Here is an 18,712-nt window from a genome sequence, read left to right as displayed (position 1 = left end):
CTTTATTTCCCACCCCTTAACGAAAAAGCAAAATGAATGCTCATATCATTCTGTGTATTGGCAGATGATCACAAAATCATGAAGGTTGGAAAAGGTCCCCAAGATCCCCAAGCCCAACCCATCCCACTGCACCCACTGACACGTCCCTCAGTGCCACATCTCTGGAACACCGCTGGGATGGTGACCCCACCACCCCCTGGGCAGCTGTGCCAATGCATCACCACTCTGTTTTCTTTCTTCACATGGGCTAAAAGAGCAAGAAGATGCAACTTCATTGAATCACAGAATCGTTTGAGTTGGAAAAGACCTTTAAAGGCCATCTGGTCCAACTCGTGCAAGGAGTTGGACACCGGCAGCTCCTTCAGCTGCTCAGAACACAGTCCAGCCTGACCACAAATGTCTCCATTTATTTATGACAATCAAGAGCACTGCTCTGTTTCATGTTGCAAAGAAGCAGGTGCTGTGCACTGCTGCTCCCTGGTGCAAGGAACAACAATTTGCCTCAGCAATGATGCATCACTGGTCATACATACACAAATCCCAATGACCCAGCAGGAAAGTGGGTGTTTTGTTCATCCAAGGACAACCCCTAAACTGACAGGAAGGGAAAAAAATCTCAGTCATCCTTTCAGTCATAGCACGAGTTGGTGCCAGGCATAAAGAAAAGGTTGCACACGATGGGCTTTATTCTGGGGGGGAATTATTTAGTTTGCTTTTGGTAGCACCAGTTTTCAGTCCTCCTGTGTGCAAGAGCCAGTGCTGGGAGGAGAAGTGCAGGTGGCAGACGGGAAAGTGGGAGTGAAGGCTCTTGCTGCAGTCTGCCCGTGGCACACAGGCGGTGTTTCAGCATCCCAGGGGCTGCGGTGCAGGCTGGTGCAAACCACCCACACAGCAGGAAGCAGCACAAGGAAACACTCACCTCCTCTCCTGCCTTATCTGCTTTTATTGCCTTGCAACCCCAGCAAGCTCCTGGCTTAATGGAGCCTGCTCACAAGCACTTCAGGTCTGACTCCAGGCTAGAAGTCACCTTCACACGAAAGCAGCAGGCCTGGATGTTGGGCTGCTGGCTCACCTCTGCACAATCAGAACAGGACCTGCGGTGTGCAGGGACTGGTGCAGGCAGGGCTTTGCTGTGCAAAGGAAGCGTCCAGGCCCAGGTGCACCCACTGCTTGCACACAGCCTCCCTGAGGCCTTCTTATTCCCAGCAGCACTTTGCTTGAAGTAACACGCTGAAAGATTTCATTGTATTTTTTCTGCCTCATCAGTAAAGTGTTTGAGAAAAAGAAGGGGATAGCATCTAACCGACTCTTTGTAATCTTTCAGTACTTTAAAGAAATCCACTTGTTCAGCTTTGTATCCACCATTAATAATTACTGCAGCGTTGCTGCGTATCTGTATTCACTTTAAATAAATCAGAATCTCCTTACAAGCCAGAAATCACTCAACAGCACTTCATAACACACCTTGCTGAGGTCAGTCCTGTCCAAAGGACACTGCAGGGACCCAACAACACAGCTGGGAACTGGACACAGCACACAGCAGGGCAGGGAGGAGGAGCTCATCTTAAGTGTGATTGTGTGAGGCTGTGCCCAGCGTCTCAAGGCAGCAGAGAGCACTGTTACTTGTGCTGGGTCACTTTTACTCCTAAATTTTTTAGTGGTAGTGCATTTTTAAAATTCAGCTGCTAGCAATTCCAATTTGAGAACCATAAAACATACTGTATTAATAATGGAAACATAAAATGCCTGTCTGATTCGCTCCAGCCCTCAGCCTCCTTCCCCAAAGGGCCCGATTTGCCTTAGGGGAGCATTTCGCAAGCAGCACATCAGCTTCCAGAAGCACGGCTTCAGCAGATGGAGCCTCAGCCGCAGCTGAGCTGCTGCCCTTCCAAATCTAGAACTTAAAAACAGAGACATCCATGATGCTACTTAAGCTAACAGTAAAACGACCAAGATATTACTATGAAATCAAGCACTCCATCCCTCCAACCACACCTCCCTTATCAGCTGACTCAGCAGCAGGGGGTGACAGCAGCCTCGGCCCTGCATGACTCAGCCCAGGACAGTGCATCATACCAGGGGCTGCAAACCACTGCATGCTGAAGCCCACTGCTTCCTAATTTGGAAAAATCGTGGGTGGCAGCGATGTCTGAGCTGGAAGAATTTGCTCTGCTGGTGTCTCTGTCTTTCACCTTGACCTGGGTGTTATTCATGTCCCTGTAGCACTGACTTTGAACAGAGGAAGGGTAACACGACTTATGGAATTGGACCAAAAGCACCCTGTGTACCTCACTGGATTCATGTTGCTTATTTTAATAAGTAGAATGTAAATCTCTCATGTTAGTATTTTACAGTTCATAGAATCTTTAGGCTGGAAAAGACCTCAGAGGTCCCCAGCCCACACCCACTGACCACATCCCTCAGTGCCACATCTCCACGGGTCTGGAACACCTCCAGAATCTCAGTTCTGTCAACCCTGACCTTATCACCACTGCAGCACTGACCACTCTTTCCATCTAACATTACTGAAATCCCACATTCTTACACGCAGCTGCAATGCCACAGCACTGCACGTTCTGCTTGGCTCTTATTAGCACTGCACGTTTTGCTAATCTAAGGACAGCAGCAGAACCCATCACAGCAGCAGGTCAAAACAAGCTCCTGCAAGAAGTCCACAATGCTATGCTCAGCAAGCAACCTGCGCTGTCCTTGTCCTCACACTGCTCCTCAGCACACACCCCATCTCTAGCCAGCACTGCCAACGATGGGAAAGGCATCAGTAATCCTTTCAGTGACATTAAGTAGACTGAAGTTTCCCCAACAGTTTTTTGCTCCCAATGACATCAGACACAAAGGGTTGAGAAACACGCAGTCTTACGTGACAACCTTGCAATAATCACTGATACCTGAAAGGTGGCAGCCCCTTGACACCCAAGCCTCTGCATGGGGTCACTGCTCAGACGTGACAGACCACAGAACCCAATGGAAGTGCAGCTTTGGCACTGAATGACAGACACGGCTTTGCTTTCCCTCTGGTTGGCTTCCAGTAAAGGACATTTATTTGTCATTCAGTAAGTTTGGAGAAAATATATACAGCAAACATATTTGGTGGAATCAATACAAGAAGTAAAGGTTAGACGGCAAGTAATTTTAAATGCATTTCTAATCCATCAAATTGAACGTATTTAAGAAGGAATAACAACTCAGCATTAATTCAATACCTCTCATTCAAGCTTTCCAAAGCTATTTGCAAACAGGAGGTGCAACCGGACAACAGCAGCTCTAAGAGCTACTGCAATAATTCTGCCTAAATGAGGATGCACCTTTTAAACCAACATTATCTGTTGTCAGATTCACAGAGGATATGAAGACAGCTTAGAGCTAATAAAAATAATAAACTATTTGAGTCCAGATATTTATAGCTGAAACTATTCTGCTTGACGCACTAAATCTTCTGAATTATAATAAAATTCTCCCATCCAAAAGTGATTTGAGTAAAACAGAGCATTGCTAGATTACAGCTCCTCTTTGGTTAGCACTGTTGTGACTTCATGAAAGTTTAACTCCACAATTAGTTTTGTGATAGCAGTTCTGGCACTGGGACACAACTGTAAATAGCTGCAGCTACAACACTGCTCTCTGCCATTCCCCACAGCCACTGCCAAGGGAAGCTCTCCTGTTCAGAAATGCTGGATACAATGCAGCAAAAGGATTTATGGCATTAATTCCTATACTGAGAGGACCACAGCCTTTCATGTAACAGAATTAAAATACACGTGCAATTAGAAGGAGTCTGTGCAGCGTAGCTATAGGGGGGAAATCAGATCTGTGCAGAAAGCAACAATAAGCAAAAGGGAAGACAGCACTGAAAACTATTCTCTGTTGTTTTAGAAGATGAAGAATGAGCTGGAATGGAGCTCGAGATTATGAGGAAGCAGGATTTTCATAGTAAGTGCAAAAGCAAACATCAGCTGCTGGCCCTGGTCCATCAGAAAGTGAGCTCAGGGAGATTACAGCTCCCCGACAAAAGAGATCTGACAGGCACCATTTCCCAAACTCACAGCTGTCCCTTCTGCCCCCAGTGCTCACTTCCCAGACACTCCTTACTGCAGGGGATGCTCTAACTGGAGCACGTTATGAAAAAGATTCAGAACAGACACCTAGCGGCCAGCACACCCAATGGCACCTCAGCTATCCCAAAAATCCAAGTGGAAAGACTTGAGGTCACTGCACAGGAACCCACTGTGGTCACATCAGGAACTGAGACCAGATCATTGGGTCACCACCACAAGCTGATGGTGCAGAGAGAACTCAACGTAAAGCAGGCAGCCCCATTGCCCATGGAAGGATGATGACCTGGCTCCAAGACGTGACCCACTGCATCTCCACACATAGCTGCTGGATGGGAGGCTTCCCAGGGCTGCCACACAGTCTGCCCATGGTGCAGTGCAGGTCCCACACAGCATCAGGAATACAGCTCCCCCTGGGGACTCTGCCAACCCCTCACTTTCAAGTTTAAATCTGAAATTCTTCCATTTAAAACACCACAATTTTGTTGGCAAAAGTGCACGGAATGAGATGATCGCTCACAGCCCCCATCTCTGTTCTAATACCCTGCAGCTTCCTCCTGCCTTCCTGTCCTCATCTCCTCACACCGCCTTTCTGCTAACATTTGCTAACAACAAAACGCAGAACCAGCACAATCTCTAAATGGAGCTCTGGCATACGAGCAACAGTGCTTATTCATCACAAAGGAGACGAGCTTCTTCCACACAGCAAGGTCTCAGAGATCAGCACACAGAGCAGGGCTGCTCTGCTCATGTGAAGGATTAGCCTTTCCCTGGCCTCATCTTCCACCTCGGTGCGTGGAAAGCAGTTTAGCAAGTCTTAGGCCTCTCTCCTAACACATCCCAAGCCCAGATCAAGTTCTGCACAGGGGTTCTTAGTGAAACTTGCTGGTGTTTGGTAATTGAACAGGAATTACATTGAGAGCTTTGTATGATGGGAATGGATGCAGGCAGAAGCAGTACACAAATCTGCATTCCACTTGGAGCAGATGTCAGCATTAACCAGATTAATACTGAATCACATCAAAGTATGGATACACAGCAATGATCTCAAAAGCCGGGGATAATTCCCTCCTAATAGAGATGGAAATTAAAGTTTGGGAGCTGCCAAACCTCTAAGCTAACAATGAAAAAAGTTTGGTCAGTTTGGAACACCGACTCAGATACTTTAGGAAAGGTTTCCAAAGGGGCTTCCATTAGGCTGATGTTAGTGATGCAGCTTCAGGGGAAAAGTCCAAAGCAGAAACAGTAGAGCAGTTCTCTTCCTGTCCCAGGGTTTGCAGCAGAGGTCATTCACCCACAGGAACAGTGCAAGGGCATGAGGCAAGGCCTGGAACTACCTGCATGCTAAAGAATGGAGATTAGCACGGAAAGAATCCCATTTAAATGACTTCCATATACAGGCAATTGGCCATCTAATAAATATATACTGTGTACAAAGTAAATGTATTGTGCTCACTCGTAAGATAAAGGGTAATAAAAACAAAGTCAGATTACTGCTTGATCACAGCAGGTCCTCCTGGAGCAGCTGGCTGGCAAAACTATGTTCCAAAGTCTTCAAGCTCCAGTAATGTTTTGTTCACAACCAAACAACAACCAGCTCCTCTTGGAATTATGTATTTTGCCACATGGTGTGAAAAATATCGACATTTCATAAAAATAATAAATATCAATATGATTATAACAGCTCATATACGCGGGTCACTGAGTCCCCAGGAAGGAACCAAAGCTCTTCATTTGTTCTAATCATCAAAACAGTTGAAACGTAAAATTTAACAACGTAAAAGAAATTAACTTAAATCTAAAGTCTCTTCAAAGAGACTTCTTAAATCAACAACGTGGGCAAAGATAGATATAAATTATATTTCCCCTGAATATCATAGGGCTGATCTCCAACTGACAACTCTGGCAAGCTTATGCTATCAATCTATTTTGTATAATTAACTTTGTGGTCGCAGTGCTTACAAGAAGAGAACTCCAGGTTTGGCATGAGGAGTTCACAGCAGCACTCAGCACTACAGGTACAGAGACAACGTACCAGTTCCTTTGCTCCTTTCAGCAAGACAAACACTTTGTTTAGGCCTCCTTATCACTTTCTCAATCTTTGTCTTCTAGAAGAGAAAATACAGCTCAGAGCTGAACAGCCAGCAGTGCCTGGCAGCACAAAGGCACCATACAGATTCAAAAGGAAGTTCCTGCTCTTTGTGCATCTGGATATGAAGTTTGTACAAACTCTGACATGTTCTGTGTTAAAAATCATAGCCATGTTCTTATTGCATTGCAGAACAAGGAGAAGGTTATGTGATCAGATTTGGACCTATCAACGATCCATTACATGTAATAGGAAGCAGCATGTAAGACAGCCTTGTACCCAAATTCTCTTCTGAAGGCTTCCTCTCTCATCCCCAAATCAGCAAGTTCTGACTGCCACCGCAGAACTGACACAAAGGTCAGCAAAGACAAAGATGTACATCACAGCTTTAGCACCACCTGAATGACCCGTGCTTCAAACCACCATAAGCTCTCATTGTTAAATCCAAACCTCTCACTCAAACCCCACTGCCCACGGACTGATGGCTCTCATTCTCAGCTGCTGTCACAGAGTTTTGTTGAATCTGATGTCCCAGAAAGCCACAAGATGCTACTGGGCAAAATTTGATCCACATTTAGAAAGTCTTTCCACTAATCAGATATTGGCCAAGCTTCTGCTCTCAGCTAAACATTGTCCAAAAGCAGTGACTACAAGTTCAGTGCTCAGCCAAGGAAAGCACAGGTTAACAGCAAAACTGTCTTTATACTTTCTCATAACTTCAAGCTTGCAAATAATCCAAGAGCTGAAATAATTGCACCAAACAGCCTTAGAAGGACATAGCAGGGAAGATTCACATTGAAACCACCAAACCAAGGTTCTGAGCTGCTCTACCAAAAGACATTTCCATAACAGGAAAGCTACACTATGAAATGCTGTTCTGTCCATTAACTATAAATACTTGGAAGGTCAGTGTGTCAGACTGTATGTGCATTCCAAAAAATGAAAAATTAGCTATTAAACAACAACAACAACAATCAGGGAAGAATAACCTTCTAAAATGAATTTTCTTTCCTCTTTGTTTTTGCTAGGTATTTTAAGTACCATTTCCCAGGCTAGAAGGAGGCCCAGGCAGAGACAGACAACACAGAACCCGTGGTGCAGCCTTCTCCTGCCTGTATGATGAAGAACCATTTCACATACTCAAAGGAAGAAACTCTTCCTCGTGTGGATAAGTGAGACTGATCTTCTGCAGTTCTCCTAACAGATGTACTGACCTCGATGTCCCCTTTCAAGTTTATTTTTTTCTAAATCAAGGCAGCGAGGTCTCTCGTGGACATATGGTACATGGACACTGTAGATGTTATCTTTCTTCACAAATGTGCTGGGATTTACTGACCTCAGGTCATACTAGCAAAAAGTTACCATCTGCCTAGTCCTGTCAGATGATCAAAAAGGAGCATTTCAACTCTTCTGCTACATCAAAACACCAAAGACTGTTAGAATATCATACCACTTGCACTTTGTGCTCACTGTATCTCCCCTGACCTTGAAACTCTGTCCAAAGCAGTACAAGCAGTGACCAAACTGGGGCCAGAGGAGGGGTTTATTACAGTGCTGAGAGCCTGGTTTGGAAAGACCCAGCAGCAACTTATCACCAAAGGGTTAAATAAGCCCTTGTATACCTTAACCTCACAGTAATTAATTTGAATTTCCAAATAACCTCAGCTCACAAACATTGTGCAAAAGTCAGAAGTAACACAGATGTAACTCAAGACAATATTTCAAAACAGCAGTCCATACACAGCATCTCTGACAACGTCTTTGCTGAACACTGCACAAGACTGCTTGGTTCCCTCCAGAAACAGAGAATGAGTTCAAAAGGAAAGCCCAGCTAAAACGAAACTGAATCAAAGCTTCTCCGGTGTACGTTCTCACACACAGCAAATACTTCCAGTTTTAATTACATGAAGATTACAGCTCCAGTTTTGTCTTGTTCACAAATTTCTTGTGAGGTCAAAACTATTGAAGAAACCTTATAAAGATCCCATTTCTCCAGCCTGAAGTAGCAGCCCGGTGCGTGTCCTCTCAAGGAACACCAGAACGGTCACACAGTACCAAGAATTACTCCAAAAAGGATCATTGATACAATGTATTTCTGCCGGTGTCTTTTGAAAGAGATGCCTCCAGTTTGAAATCTCATTAAAAAAAAAAAAAGGCATTTGAATTCATTTGAAGTTCCACTGCACTTTTGAATTGCTGTATTTCCTGAGGTTCTCTGCCCCATCTTAATATGGGTGAGAGGGTTGCTGTACCCCTAACCTGGCCACTTGTGGCCTCCCACACTGAACTCCATTCCTGCACAAGTTACACGTTTAACTGGCTATGAGAAACCACAAACCAACAGTGCTGTAAGCACACGAAGCAAATTAACAAGAAACTATTTCATTCCAACCAGTTGTCACAACAGCAGCATCCGCAAACTTCCCAAAAGCAGTCCAGATTTGTTTCCAAGCCCCTTTTGTAGGGATAATTAAGAACACTCATCACTCACAACAGCATCACCCTCAGCTGGCTTTGGTCTACACCTATGAAACAAACAACTCAAAGAGGATGAAACACTTCTCCAGGCCTTAACCCAGAACGCATCCAGGGCAGAAATGAGAAGTTTATATGATGTTAAAGAGTTATTTCCTTGTATTTCATATTTAGCTGTGCCATAACCTCTTCCCAGGTTTCGAGCAATCTGCCATAAGTGAGGTATTAACAAAAACGGGAGTTTTACCTTAAGAAGCAAGGGAGAGAAAACAACCCCAAGAAGCCCAGTATGTTTGCATCTACGCTCTGCGCTTTGTGAAATCCACATCACATCCAACTCAGCAAATCAAAATCGAACCAAAAGCGAAACCAACTGAAATCTCTCACCGTGTTCCACAAAGACATTGCAGTGCGGGCCCCCATGCCTCGATGACTCCTTCTTCCCTGCTCCTTTGATGAAGTGCAGGGCAGGCAGACTCGGCCTCCTTTGGTCCCCAAGAACTTTTCCAGGCTGCTGCCCCATAAAGCAATTCTGGGCAGCCTCTCCCAGGACAAGAAGCTTCTGCAGAAGTCTGCGATCCCCGATCTCGCAGGCTGGGAAGGAGCTGCGGAGGAGCACGTTTGGGTGGGATGATCTCCAGGTCTCCTTCCAGCCCTACAGTTCGGTGCTCCCGTGAAGTCGCCGGGGAGGAGCAGCAGACGAGCACGGATCCTGCAGACAGCAGCACGGCTCCCGAGGCGGCTTTATGAAAAAACAAAACAAAATAAAACGGATTAAAAGTTCCAACCAGGCGTTAATGAGCGACGCTGAGGTTTCACCTCCTGCAAGGCGGCGCGTCCTCCACCACGTCTGCCTCACGGCCACGAAGCCACCTCAGGCTCACCCCGGGCGGGACACGCTCATTCCCAGCCACAAGCTTTCCTTTTTTTTCTTTTTTTTTTTCCTCTTTCTCCTTTTCTTTTGCATAGCATTGGGTTAACGAAGGCCAAAGCAACGCACGTCCGGCTTCACGTCCTCCCGGTGCCGCCCGGCACCAGCATCGCGGCTCCGGCTCCCGGTGCCGACCCGAGGCCCCGCGGCTCGCCGCTACCTCTCCCGCGGCCGGGCCGGGCCCGAGCAGGCGGCTGGGCCGCGGGGGACCACGGCCATGGCGGCGTCGAACAGCGCTGGGCCGGAGCGGGAGGCGGCCGCCTCAGCAGGGCCCGGGAGCCGCCGGGCGGGAGGCGCGAGGCCGGCCGCGGAGAGCGAGCCCGCACCGCGTCCGCCGGGGGTGGGGCTGGGACGGGCGGGGCGGCATCACCGCGGGCTGGGCACGGCTGGGCACGGCGCGGCGGGACGAACGGGGACAAAGGGCCGCGGGGGGCGGCGGGGCGCTGAGGGAGATCCCGGAACCCGCGGCGCAGCGCCGTCCCCGGCCGGCGGGGCGGGCAGGAAAACCGCTTCCGGCCACTCCTCCTCCCGGCCCCGCCGAGCCGCGGCCCCGCGCCGCGGATCCGCGCAGCCGTGGGCTGGAGGGCGGCACCGAATCGGACGGGGTGTCGTTCGCACGTAACGAAACGCAGCCGAACCCCGCATTGCTCAGCCGGCCGCGCCCTGCCCGTAGGTGCGCGCTGCCTGCGCGGCGCACGCTGACACGGGGTGTCGGCTTTTGTGCTCTGGTTCAACAAGGCCAGGTTGGATGGGGGCCTGGGCAGCCTGGTCTAGTATTAAATGTGGAGGCTGGTGGCCCTGCCTGTGGCAGGGGGGGTGGAGATTCATGCGGCAAAGTGCAGAGTTTTGCGCTTTGGCTGGAGGAATCCCAGGCATCCCTACAGACTGGAAGGAGCGGGCCTTGAGAGCAGCCCTGTGGAGCAGGACCTGGGGGTCTTGATGGATGAAAAGCTTAACATGAGCCAGCAGTGTGCCCTTGCGGCTCGGAAGGCAAATGGGATCCTGGGCTCCATCAGCAGAGGGGTGGCCAGCAGGGACAGAGAGGTGATTGTTCCCCTCTACTCTGCTCTTGTGAGGCCCCATCTGCAGCACTGCGTCCAGGTGTGGAGCCCCCAGTACAAAAAAGACAGGGAACTGTTGGAGAGGGTCCAGAGGAGGGCCACAAAGATGATCAGGGGGCTGGAGCACCTCCCCTATGAGGACAGGCTGAGGGAGCTGGGCTTGTTCAGCCTGGAGAAAAGAAGGCTGCGGGGTGAATCATTGCAGCCTTTCAGTACCTAAAGGGAGCCTACAGAGGGGAAGGGAGTCAACTCTTTGAAAGGGCAGATAACTGCAGGATGAGGGGAAATGGTTTTAAGTTGAGGGAGGGGAGATTTAGGTTGGACATCAGGGGAAATTCTTTACAGAGAGAGTGGTGAGGTGCTGGAACAGCTGCCCAGAGAGGCTGTGGATGCCCCGTCCCTGGAAGTGTTCAAGGCCAGGTTGGATGGGGCCCTGGGCAGCCTGGTGTGGTATTAAATGAGGAGGTTGGTGGCCCTGCCTGTGGCAGGAGGTTGGAGCTTCATGATCCTTGAGGTCCCTTCCAACCCTGGCCATTCTGTGATTCTGGCCTACCAGATCCTCCACTCTGCCATAGCAGCCAGTTCTCAGCAAGGATCCCTAACCATCTTTAGTGCATTTCCCCATCAGTGACTCAGACTGCAGGTAACTGAGATTGTTTACATGCAATAAAAGAAGTTCTAGTACACTGTGCTGGGACAAATCCAAGGCCGCATCTCTTCAGCTCCACAGAATTTCTCCACGTTTATCTCAGTAAATAGAGAGCAGCTCCTCACTGTGATGATGCAACCTCCTCCTCTGCTCCAGCACAGACCCTGTATGATCCCACAGGCTGAAGGAAACTGAGGAAACAGAGCTGTCAACACAAGCTGAGCAACTTGAGAGAGAACTGTTAACAGGTTAGTCAAAAACACCATCCTTTACTGTAAAAGTTATTCCTTTCTGGATACGACTGGAGCGTTTTGGAGTCTCTATCTGTTGTAGATAGACACTATAGTCTAGATAGACACTGAAGCAGAGTGAACTCCATAAGGTATTTCAGTGTGTTCTCTGTTTGCCTTCCATTGTGTGTGGGTTGTTACACCTAACAGCTGCTATGACATTCTCTCCATTTCCTCCATAACAATATATTAAACTTCTTTACAAATGCCAAACTTCAGCACATTAATTGCTGGTCCTCAGGAACCCGAGACGACCATTTGAAGGCTGCCTTTTGTCTCAGTGGAATTTCAGTATCTCCTCAGGCTTTGCATTTACACCATTCATGTGAACAGCAAAACTGCACGCAGATGATACAGAAGTAACATAATAGCAGCAGTAACTGGATTAACAATCCATTAGCACAAATCTGAAATCCCAGTGGTTATTAACTGGGAGTGAAAGCAGGGGTTGCTGTTCTCCACATTAGCACATGAATAAAACACTGGCACCAAGAAACAGGACATTTATTTCTACAGATTTTGTGCTATAATTTCTGCATTCACCAATGCTTACACTCTTACATGAACCTGCAATGGACAGAGGGGTCCTGGCTTCCCCATCCCACTTGCCAGATCTCCTCACTCATCTCTGGTGAGCAATGTGGAAAAGCCATTTGCTATACTGTAGACTTAAAGCCTCTATGGAAACTGTGAGCCTCAGCTTGTGAAGTGGATGAGCACTAGCAGCTCTCACTGTTTATCTGAGAGAAAAACCCACAGGGCTTCAATTAAATTAACAGTAAATGACCGGTGGGCAGGTACTTCTCTTAGATACCTTTGAAACCGCTCGGGAAGTTTCTCCCTCCCATCTCTCGTTACCCGCTGGTTTGCAAAGCTGCGCTAGATGGAGCTGCAGGAACTATCAGCAATGCCCGCACTGAAGCCTTGTTGGGGAATTTAGCTCCGGGCTTTGCACAGCTCCGGCTGCATTTGCAGAGAACAGCAATGACCCCTCGTGGCCGTGGAGAAAAGCACCGGGACCGTCACCCCCATAGAGCAGAAATGATGAATAAGCAAACCTTTCCTGCTGGTGCTCCAGTTCTTAGGTCAAAGAACAAAAGTGCCAGGAACTGGATGAGTCACGTACTCACATCCCCAAGGCACTGAGCAGCTGAAGCAGTCTAGACCTTGAGCTCATTGTTTCTCAAGTTGAATATTCATTTATGGAGCATAAGCAACCAAAGTTGTTCACGCTGGGAAGAGAGGGTTGGCACGAGAAGCTTACAGTCTGCTAAAGCTTTTTGCCTCTTTGTGCTGTTCCTGCCCACACAAATGTGGGTAAGGTTGATACCAGCCTCATACACAGACCTGACAGTGTCACCATCAGGCTTCAGTCCTCAGCCTTTCCAGATCATCTTGAGGATGTGACTGTTTTCACACTTCCTAGGGAATCTTTAATTTTAATTTAAGTGCTGTTTTATAGAGGCAGCATGGAGTGAAGTTTGAGTTTTGCAGCAGCAGAATGGATTACCTGCGTCCTTGCTTGTCCTTAGCCACTGAGCTCCATAATGCTTTAGTAGTTAGGCAGCAGCATTGGTGGCAGACACCCAGCCCTTGTTTTTTGGAAGGAAATGAAGCAGAGCTGCTGGAGATTACTACAAACATGATCCAAAGGTGCCACCTAGTGCTTACTCTTAACCACAGGCAGAGCAGTCTAAACCAGATGAGAAGCAAGGAAGGATATTTCTATTTCTAGTTTCCAGGAAAAGATTGAGCAGTTTTCTTCCTTTAGCCTGAGGCAAGATGATAATTTGAAATGCTGTAACCAGACTCAGGGATAATTAGGGCAGACTTTTTGCTTTTTCAGTTTTTAACAACTACAGCACAGAAGTGTGTGCAGCTCTAATAAAAAAAATATACATACACCACATACAAACAGCTCTAATGCAGCTAATACCAGAGATCTGAAAGGATGTGAAACAAAAACATCACATCCCTTCTTAGGCAGGGAAGGCAAGTGATGGAGTGCAACCATCTAGCCACTGCCCTGAGGATGTGGCCACTTGGCCAGCATCTGCTGGGCTCCCCTTTTTCCCCCTAACAAAGCTGCATGATGCACCTTTCCTGCAAAGAAATCTTGAGAGAAAGCCACTACAAACAATGCCACGTAATCTACTTACTTACCCCACATGGAAAACTTGGTGAAGAAGAAGGTGAACTGCTTGAAAAGGCTGAAGAACTAAAGAGGAGGCAAGAGGACACTTCAACCATTGAAGTCTCCTGCAGAAGAAAACTTTAAGCCAGCTGTAGTTCTCTACCTAGACCAAATTAATTTGAGAGCAAGAAAAGCCAAGGCACGCACCAATAACTGACTATTTAAATTACAAGAACTTTATTGAAATGTAAAGCATTTCATAGAAAACAACGCCAGAGCCTCCTCAGATAAAGAGCTCACCACATCACAAATATAAAAGGGACCAGCAGGATACACACAGACTGAGAAGGCACTGCTCACCTATGGCCACCTGGCCCATGTGGACAGCCACATTTAAACTCCAACCCTTAGAACACAGAAGCCATGAACAACGAACAACAAACACACAAAACATGGCTCAAAACAATCTAAGGACTCATACTTGTGAAGTCTCAAAAAAAAAAAAAAAAAAAAAAGCACCCAAATCTGACTCAAAGGACAGATTGGCAGATCTGTATCATAATAAAGGAAAATCAAAACCATTTTAAAAGCCTCTGGGGAGAAAGAAACCAATCACAAAACACATCCCCTCCTCCCTAACTTCCTAGAAGTTCAGGAGCACTATACACAGCAACAAGTGTCATGAGATATGTCCCAATTGCATCTGTGTCTTCATAAAGGTCAGGTATCTATTTCCCAGGCTGCTGCACTAAAAGGCTATTGTACTTAAGTACTATTTAGTACTATTGTACTAAAAGGGCTCAGGAGATATTCGAGGAGTTTAAATGACCAATTGTAGTAGTTTCTGAAGTGTGGAATGGACACTGGTGACTGGAACACTGATTAAAAAAAAGCACTGAGAACCAAAAGCTGCCATGGTGGGGATTTTAAAATTATCTCTTCTGGCACTATCCCTCTAGATCCAGCAATTTCTGTCGGGTTTCCAGAACAATCTCCTCCATCACCTCTGGTTTGAGAATGTCCTTGATCTGGAACGGAAAGAAAAGTCACATTGGCACCAAAGAGAAGTTACTAGCATTGCACTTGAAGATAACTTTGGGCTAATATCTCTTATAAAGACCATAAGAACTCAAAGGAAAGGCTAAAAACCTTAACTGAAGGCCATTCTGCACTGACTGGAAGGCTCCCCCAGTTGGAGCTCTTGCTGCACACCTTTTCCCTGTGAAAAGTTTAAGTTCTGCCAGGATATCATACATGTCCAAGGCAATTTATGTCATGCACGAGAGCAGTTGTTCATATTGTCACTACAAATCTTTTGGAAGGACTAAAGGAAGCCCCACCTCCTCATAACTTATTGACTCCAGCAGCAGCAGATTCAACCTTCCCAATCCCTTCCCACGCTGTGGAATACAGTAAACAACACTGGTTTCATACCTGATGAGGAAGGGACGCTTCATAGCAATACAGGATGCTAGTGTCAAACAGCATCAACTTCTGAGTAACCAGAGCTACAATGCAGTTTCGGAGCCGTGAGATCACCTCCCGGTCAGACAGGGGAACTGGCTGAGGAAGGACAGAGGAAGAGAGATGAATACACAGGGAAATAATGCAAGCCACTGGGAAATAAACGTTTTGCCACAAATTCAATACCACTTCTTGAATGTCTTAAGAGATTCACACGCCTTTAGGATCACAACTAGCAAAACATCACTGGTAGAACACGGCTCATCATTTTCCCTGTCCCCTCACCTCTAAGTTGGTTGTGAAGCCCCCCGCTTCTTCATCCTTCTGTTCTGGAGTTGGGTAGATCCAGATGAAACCGTTGTTGCCAAGGATCACAGAAGCACCACAGGGCAGGTCATGGAAGTGAGTCTTCTGGCGTTTCACAAGGGAGGGCGAGACCTGAACAAGCACACCCTGGCCAAGCTGAAGAGGAGACCATGAGACTCAGCATGAGAGACGATGTGCTGCCACAGGTAATAACCAGTCACCGACATGCACTCCACTCCTGTGCTTCCTCTAGGAACCAATTTAACATTTTTTCCTGTGAAACAGTGAATATAAAACCTGCCTGCCTCTGGGAGTGCTGGGAGGATTAAGTAATGCCTGTGCAGCCCTTTGAAGATGAAGAATATTATTAACACTTGTGCTAAGCACTGAGAATATCTTGATTGTAACTAGACATCAACCATCCTGCAGAAAAATGAGGAGTGAGAGGCCCAATTTAGCAGAACACTTTCCCTCTTAATCCAGTCGCTGTCCTTCACCCTTTGTGCAAAAAGCACATTTTGCTTTCATCTTTTAAGTGCTAATACCCTCGGTCTAGTAATCCCAACTGCAGCCTACGCTCCAGTGGCCCCTTGGCTTATTTCAATGCGCAAAAACAGAGATAAATGCCAACTGCATAAAGCCTAAAATAGAGCCCTGGAGTGAGAAGCAAGCCATGGGGACAATGACCTGCAGAAGAAGAGTGATAAAGTTTGAGCCAGAAGATTTTTCTCCTCAGATCTCAAGTCCCAAGCAACTGGTGGGTGAAACAGATTCATGCAATAACTGTGGAGGGGGATAGCAGCAGTTCAGAGGGCATTCTGTCTGCATTGGGGAACTCTGCTTTGAGCTCCTACATAGGAGCTAAAATTCCTCCTAACTACTGACGTAGGTTATAACATCGTGCTCTACTCCAGAGCTTTTTTTTCTCCTTAGAGATCTCCCCCAAAGCCCTATCCTGCTGCTGTCTCGATATACGTTCAAAGAAATTCTACTGACATGGATAGAATTGCACTGTATTTAACAAAGGTCTGACCTTCTAGCAGACTACCAAGCACCAGGGTTAGACACTCACGCAATCTACCTGGCAAAAATTAGGCTTTTGAGCGACCTACCTTCCCATATTTCAGACTCCTGGTGTGCAGTGATACAGCCCCATCAGAAAATACAGACTGGACCTCTGCCTGTCAGTGCCTCTTAAGGAAACAAACTTCCTCCTGCTAACCTGACCCAACAGCTGCCCAGCTGCCCAAGCAGTGACCTCCCCCTGCCTGGCTGAGGTCTGGCTGTCCCTCCATGCCCCCCAACTCTTCTGTCCAAGAACAAGCAGTGGAAGGATACACTGATGAGGTCCCCTTCCTGCAGATAGTCCCTCATTGCAAGCTCATCTTCTGCTGATCTCCTTCTCTGAAAAGGACAACGCAAGAAAAGTTACACGTCATGTAGAATGAAAAAACATTAATTAACAGCTAGACAAAGAAGGATCATCCAAGGCATCCTGTCGTGCAGCAGAAGGCAGCAATTTGGAACTTCTCTGCACAAATTGCACTCACCAGTTCCCCACCAGGTAAATTCATAGATGACAACAACAGGACTGAATCAAGCCTGGAATTGGTTTCCACTTTCCATCGTTTCTGCTGAACCTGGAGAAGAAAAAATGATGATAATGTACACTCAGAATATGAACAAAAAATCTCGTCAGCAGAGTGGGAAGTCACACAGCTAACTGACTCCACAGCAAAGCACCATGACAGCTGCAGGAAATTATGGCCAGCGCAGCAGGAGCTGTCAGAGAATCATAGCATCGTTTCAGTTGGAAGGGATCCTTAAAAGCCATCTGGCACAACTCCCTGCAATGAACAGGGACACCTGCAGGTCCCTCAGGTGCACAGAGCCGTGTCCAGCACTGACCCTGGGTGTCTGCAAGGATGGGGCAACCACCACAGCCCTGAGTGACTTGTGCCTCACCGCCCTTATTGTAAAAGACACCTTCCTTATACTGAATGCAAATCTCCCCTGTTTAGATTGAAACCATTTCTCTGACAGACCCCAGTAAAAAATCCATCCCCTCCCTTCTTACAGCCCTTTAGATACTGACAGGCCGCTCTCAGCTCTCCCCAGAGCCATCTTTTCTCCATGCTGCACAGCCCCAGCTCTCAGCCTATCCTGGCAGGGAGGTGTTCCATCCCTTGGATCATTTTTGCAGCCCTCCTCTGGACGCTCTTCCACAGATCCGTGTCTCTCCAGCACTGAGGACGCCCCCTCAGGACGCAGCGCTCCGGCTGAGGTCTCACCAGACGGCAGGACCACCTCCCTGCCCCGCCGGTCGCACTGCACTGCATGCAGCCCACGACACGGTTTGCTCTCTGGATTGCACGATCTCGCTCTCGGCTTTGCTGGACCTCAAGACGTTCTCCTGGATCCTCACCTCCGTGATCCTTCCGACCACGATGTCTCCGACCTCGCCGTTGTACCTGGCGGTGGGACAGAGCACAGCATTACACAGCATTACACAGCCCTTTCCTCAACCCCACGGGCAGCCCGGCCCTCAGCTCACCTGGTCTTCAGCGGCGTGACGCACACCAGCTTGTTCACCCTCTCCACGGCACCGGCCACCGAGGCCACGAGCTTCTCCTCGTCCACGTAGGTGCCGTGGCCCCTGCAGACGGAACGGACGCCTAAGGAGAGCCCAAGAGAGGCCGCCCCGTCCCCCCACTGCATCCCCGCTGCCGCCGCCCGCACCTCATGTATCCCGTGTCCGTAGTGATGGTGTCTCCGGGCACCACCAGGTGCTTCTCGCCTCTCCGCCGCCCGCTCGGCCCCACCGCTTTGCGGATCACCGGCAGCCGCATGGCCACCGCTGCCATCTTGGGTGCGGGCAGCACGGCGCCGGCGCCCCCCATTTACGCGTGCCTTCCGGCCGCCATCTTGACTGCGGGCAGCATGGTGCCCCCCCCCCCCATTTACACGTGTCTTCCGGCCGCCATCTTAACTGCGGGCAAAAGCGCACTTGAGGCGTGGGCGCCGCCATCTTGAGTGAGGGCCGCAGCGAGAGCTGTATTGGCTGAGTGCGAGGCGGCCATTTTGGATTCTGGCAGGAAGATGCGGGGGGGGGGGGTCACGCTTAGTGCGGGCGGAGCGCCTCCATGCCTCTCTCGAGGGAAACTGAGGCACTTCGTACCGACGTGAGGGGAAGAAGACAGCGATTCGGGCAGCCGGGAGCAGAGTCCAGCCCTGATTTCTGGG

General features: G+C 48.2%; 2 protein-coding genes across 3 annotated transcripts in view; both read right to left on the bottom strand.

Moving 5' to 3' along the window:
- The window catches only part of ABL1 (ABL proto-oncogene 1, non-receptor tyrosine kinase), a 65,874-nt gene extending 55,832 nt beyond the window's left edge, over positions 1-10,042 (bottom strand). Inside the window, exons 1-2 of one of the 2 annotated variants that reach the window (XM_031601730.2) lie at positions 9,519-10,042; positions 9,022-9,376 (exon numbers count right to left, since the gene is read on the bottom strand). In XM_031601730.2, the coding sequence (XP_031457590.1) occupies positions 9,022-9,157 (136 nt within the window). In that variant the 5' untranslated portion in view covers positions 9,158-9,376; positions 9,519-10,042. Of the gene's footprint in view, positions 1-9,021 lie in introns of both variants that reach the window. The other variant, XM_031601729.2, reaches the window with a different exon arrangement.
- Positions 10,043-13,909: 3,867 nt separating this feature from the next.
- EXOSC2 (exosome component 2) lies at positions 13,910-18,407 on the bottom strand. The gene is made up of 9 exons (XM_031601728.2): positions 18,209-18,407; positions 18,024-18,125; positions 17,895-17,940; positions 17,020-17,109; positions 16,808-16,873; positions 16,582-16,650; positions 15,449-15,625; positions 15,134-15,262; positions 13,910-14,727 (listed from the first exon to the last, which is right to left on the bottom strand). The coding sequence occupies exons 1-9, from the start codon at positions 18,367-18,369 to the stop codon at positions 14,647-14,649; spliced, it is 921 nt and encodes a 306-aa protein (XP_031457588.2). The 5' UTR covers positions 18,370-18,407; the 3' UTR covers positions 13,910-14,646.
- Positions 18,408-18,712: the final 305 nt, after the last annotated feature.

This window comes from Phasianus colchicus, chromosome 19 (assembly GCF_987193195.1).
Source record: "Phasianus colchicus chromosome 19, bPhaCol1.hap1.1, whole genome shotgun sequence".
Taxonomy (NCBI): Eukaryota; Metazoa; Chordata; class Aves; order Galliformes; family Phasianidae; genus Phasianus; species Phasianus colchicus.
The sequence above is the reverse complement of the archived record's forward strand: the minus strand, read 5'-3'. Positions and strand labels throughout refer to the sequence as shown.

Excerpts from the sequence above, each read along its gene's own strand:
- EXOSC2 (XM_031601728.2), bottom strand. The coding sequence starts at position 18,369 with ATGGGGGGCGCCGGCGCCGTGCTGCCCGCACCCAAGATGGCAGCGGTG. Across the intron at positions 17,110-17,894 it reads TGGTCGGAAGGATCACGGAG|GTTCAGCAGAAACGATGGAA; the intron begins GTGAGGATCCAG and ends TTTCTTCTCCAG. Across the intron at positions 15,626-16,581 it reads GGAGTCTGAAATATGGGAAG|CTTGGCCAGGGTGTGCTTGT; the intron begins GTAGGTCGCTCA and ends TCTCCTCTTCAG.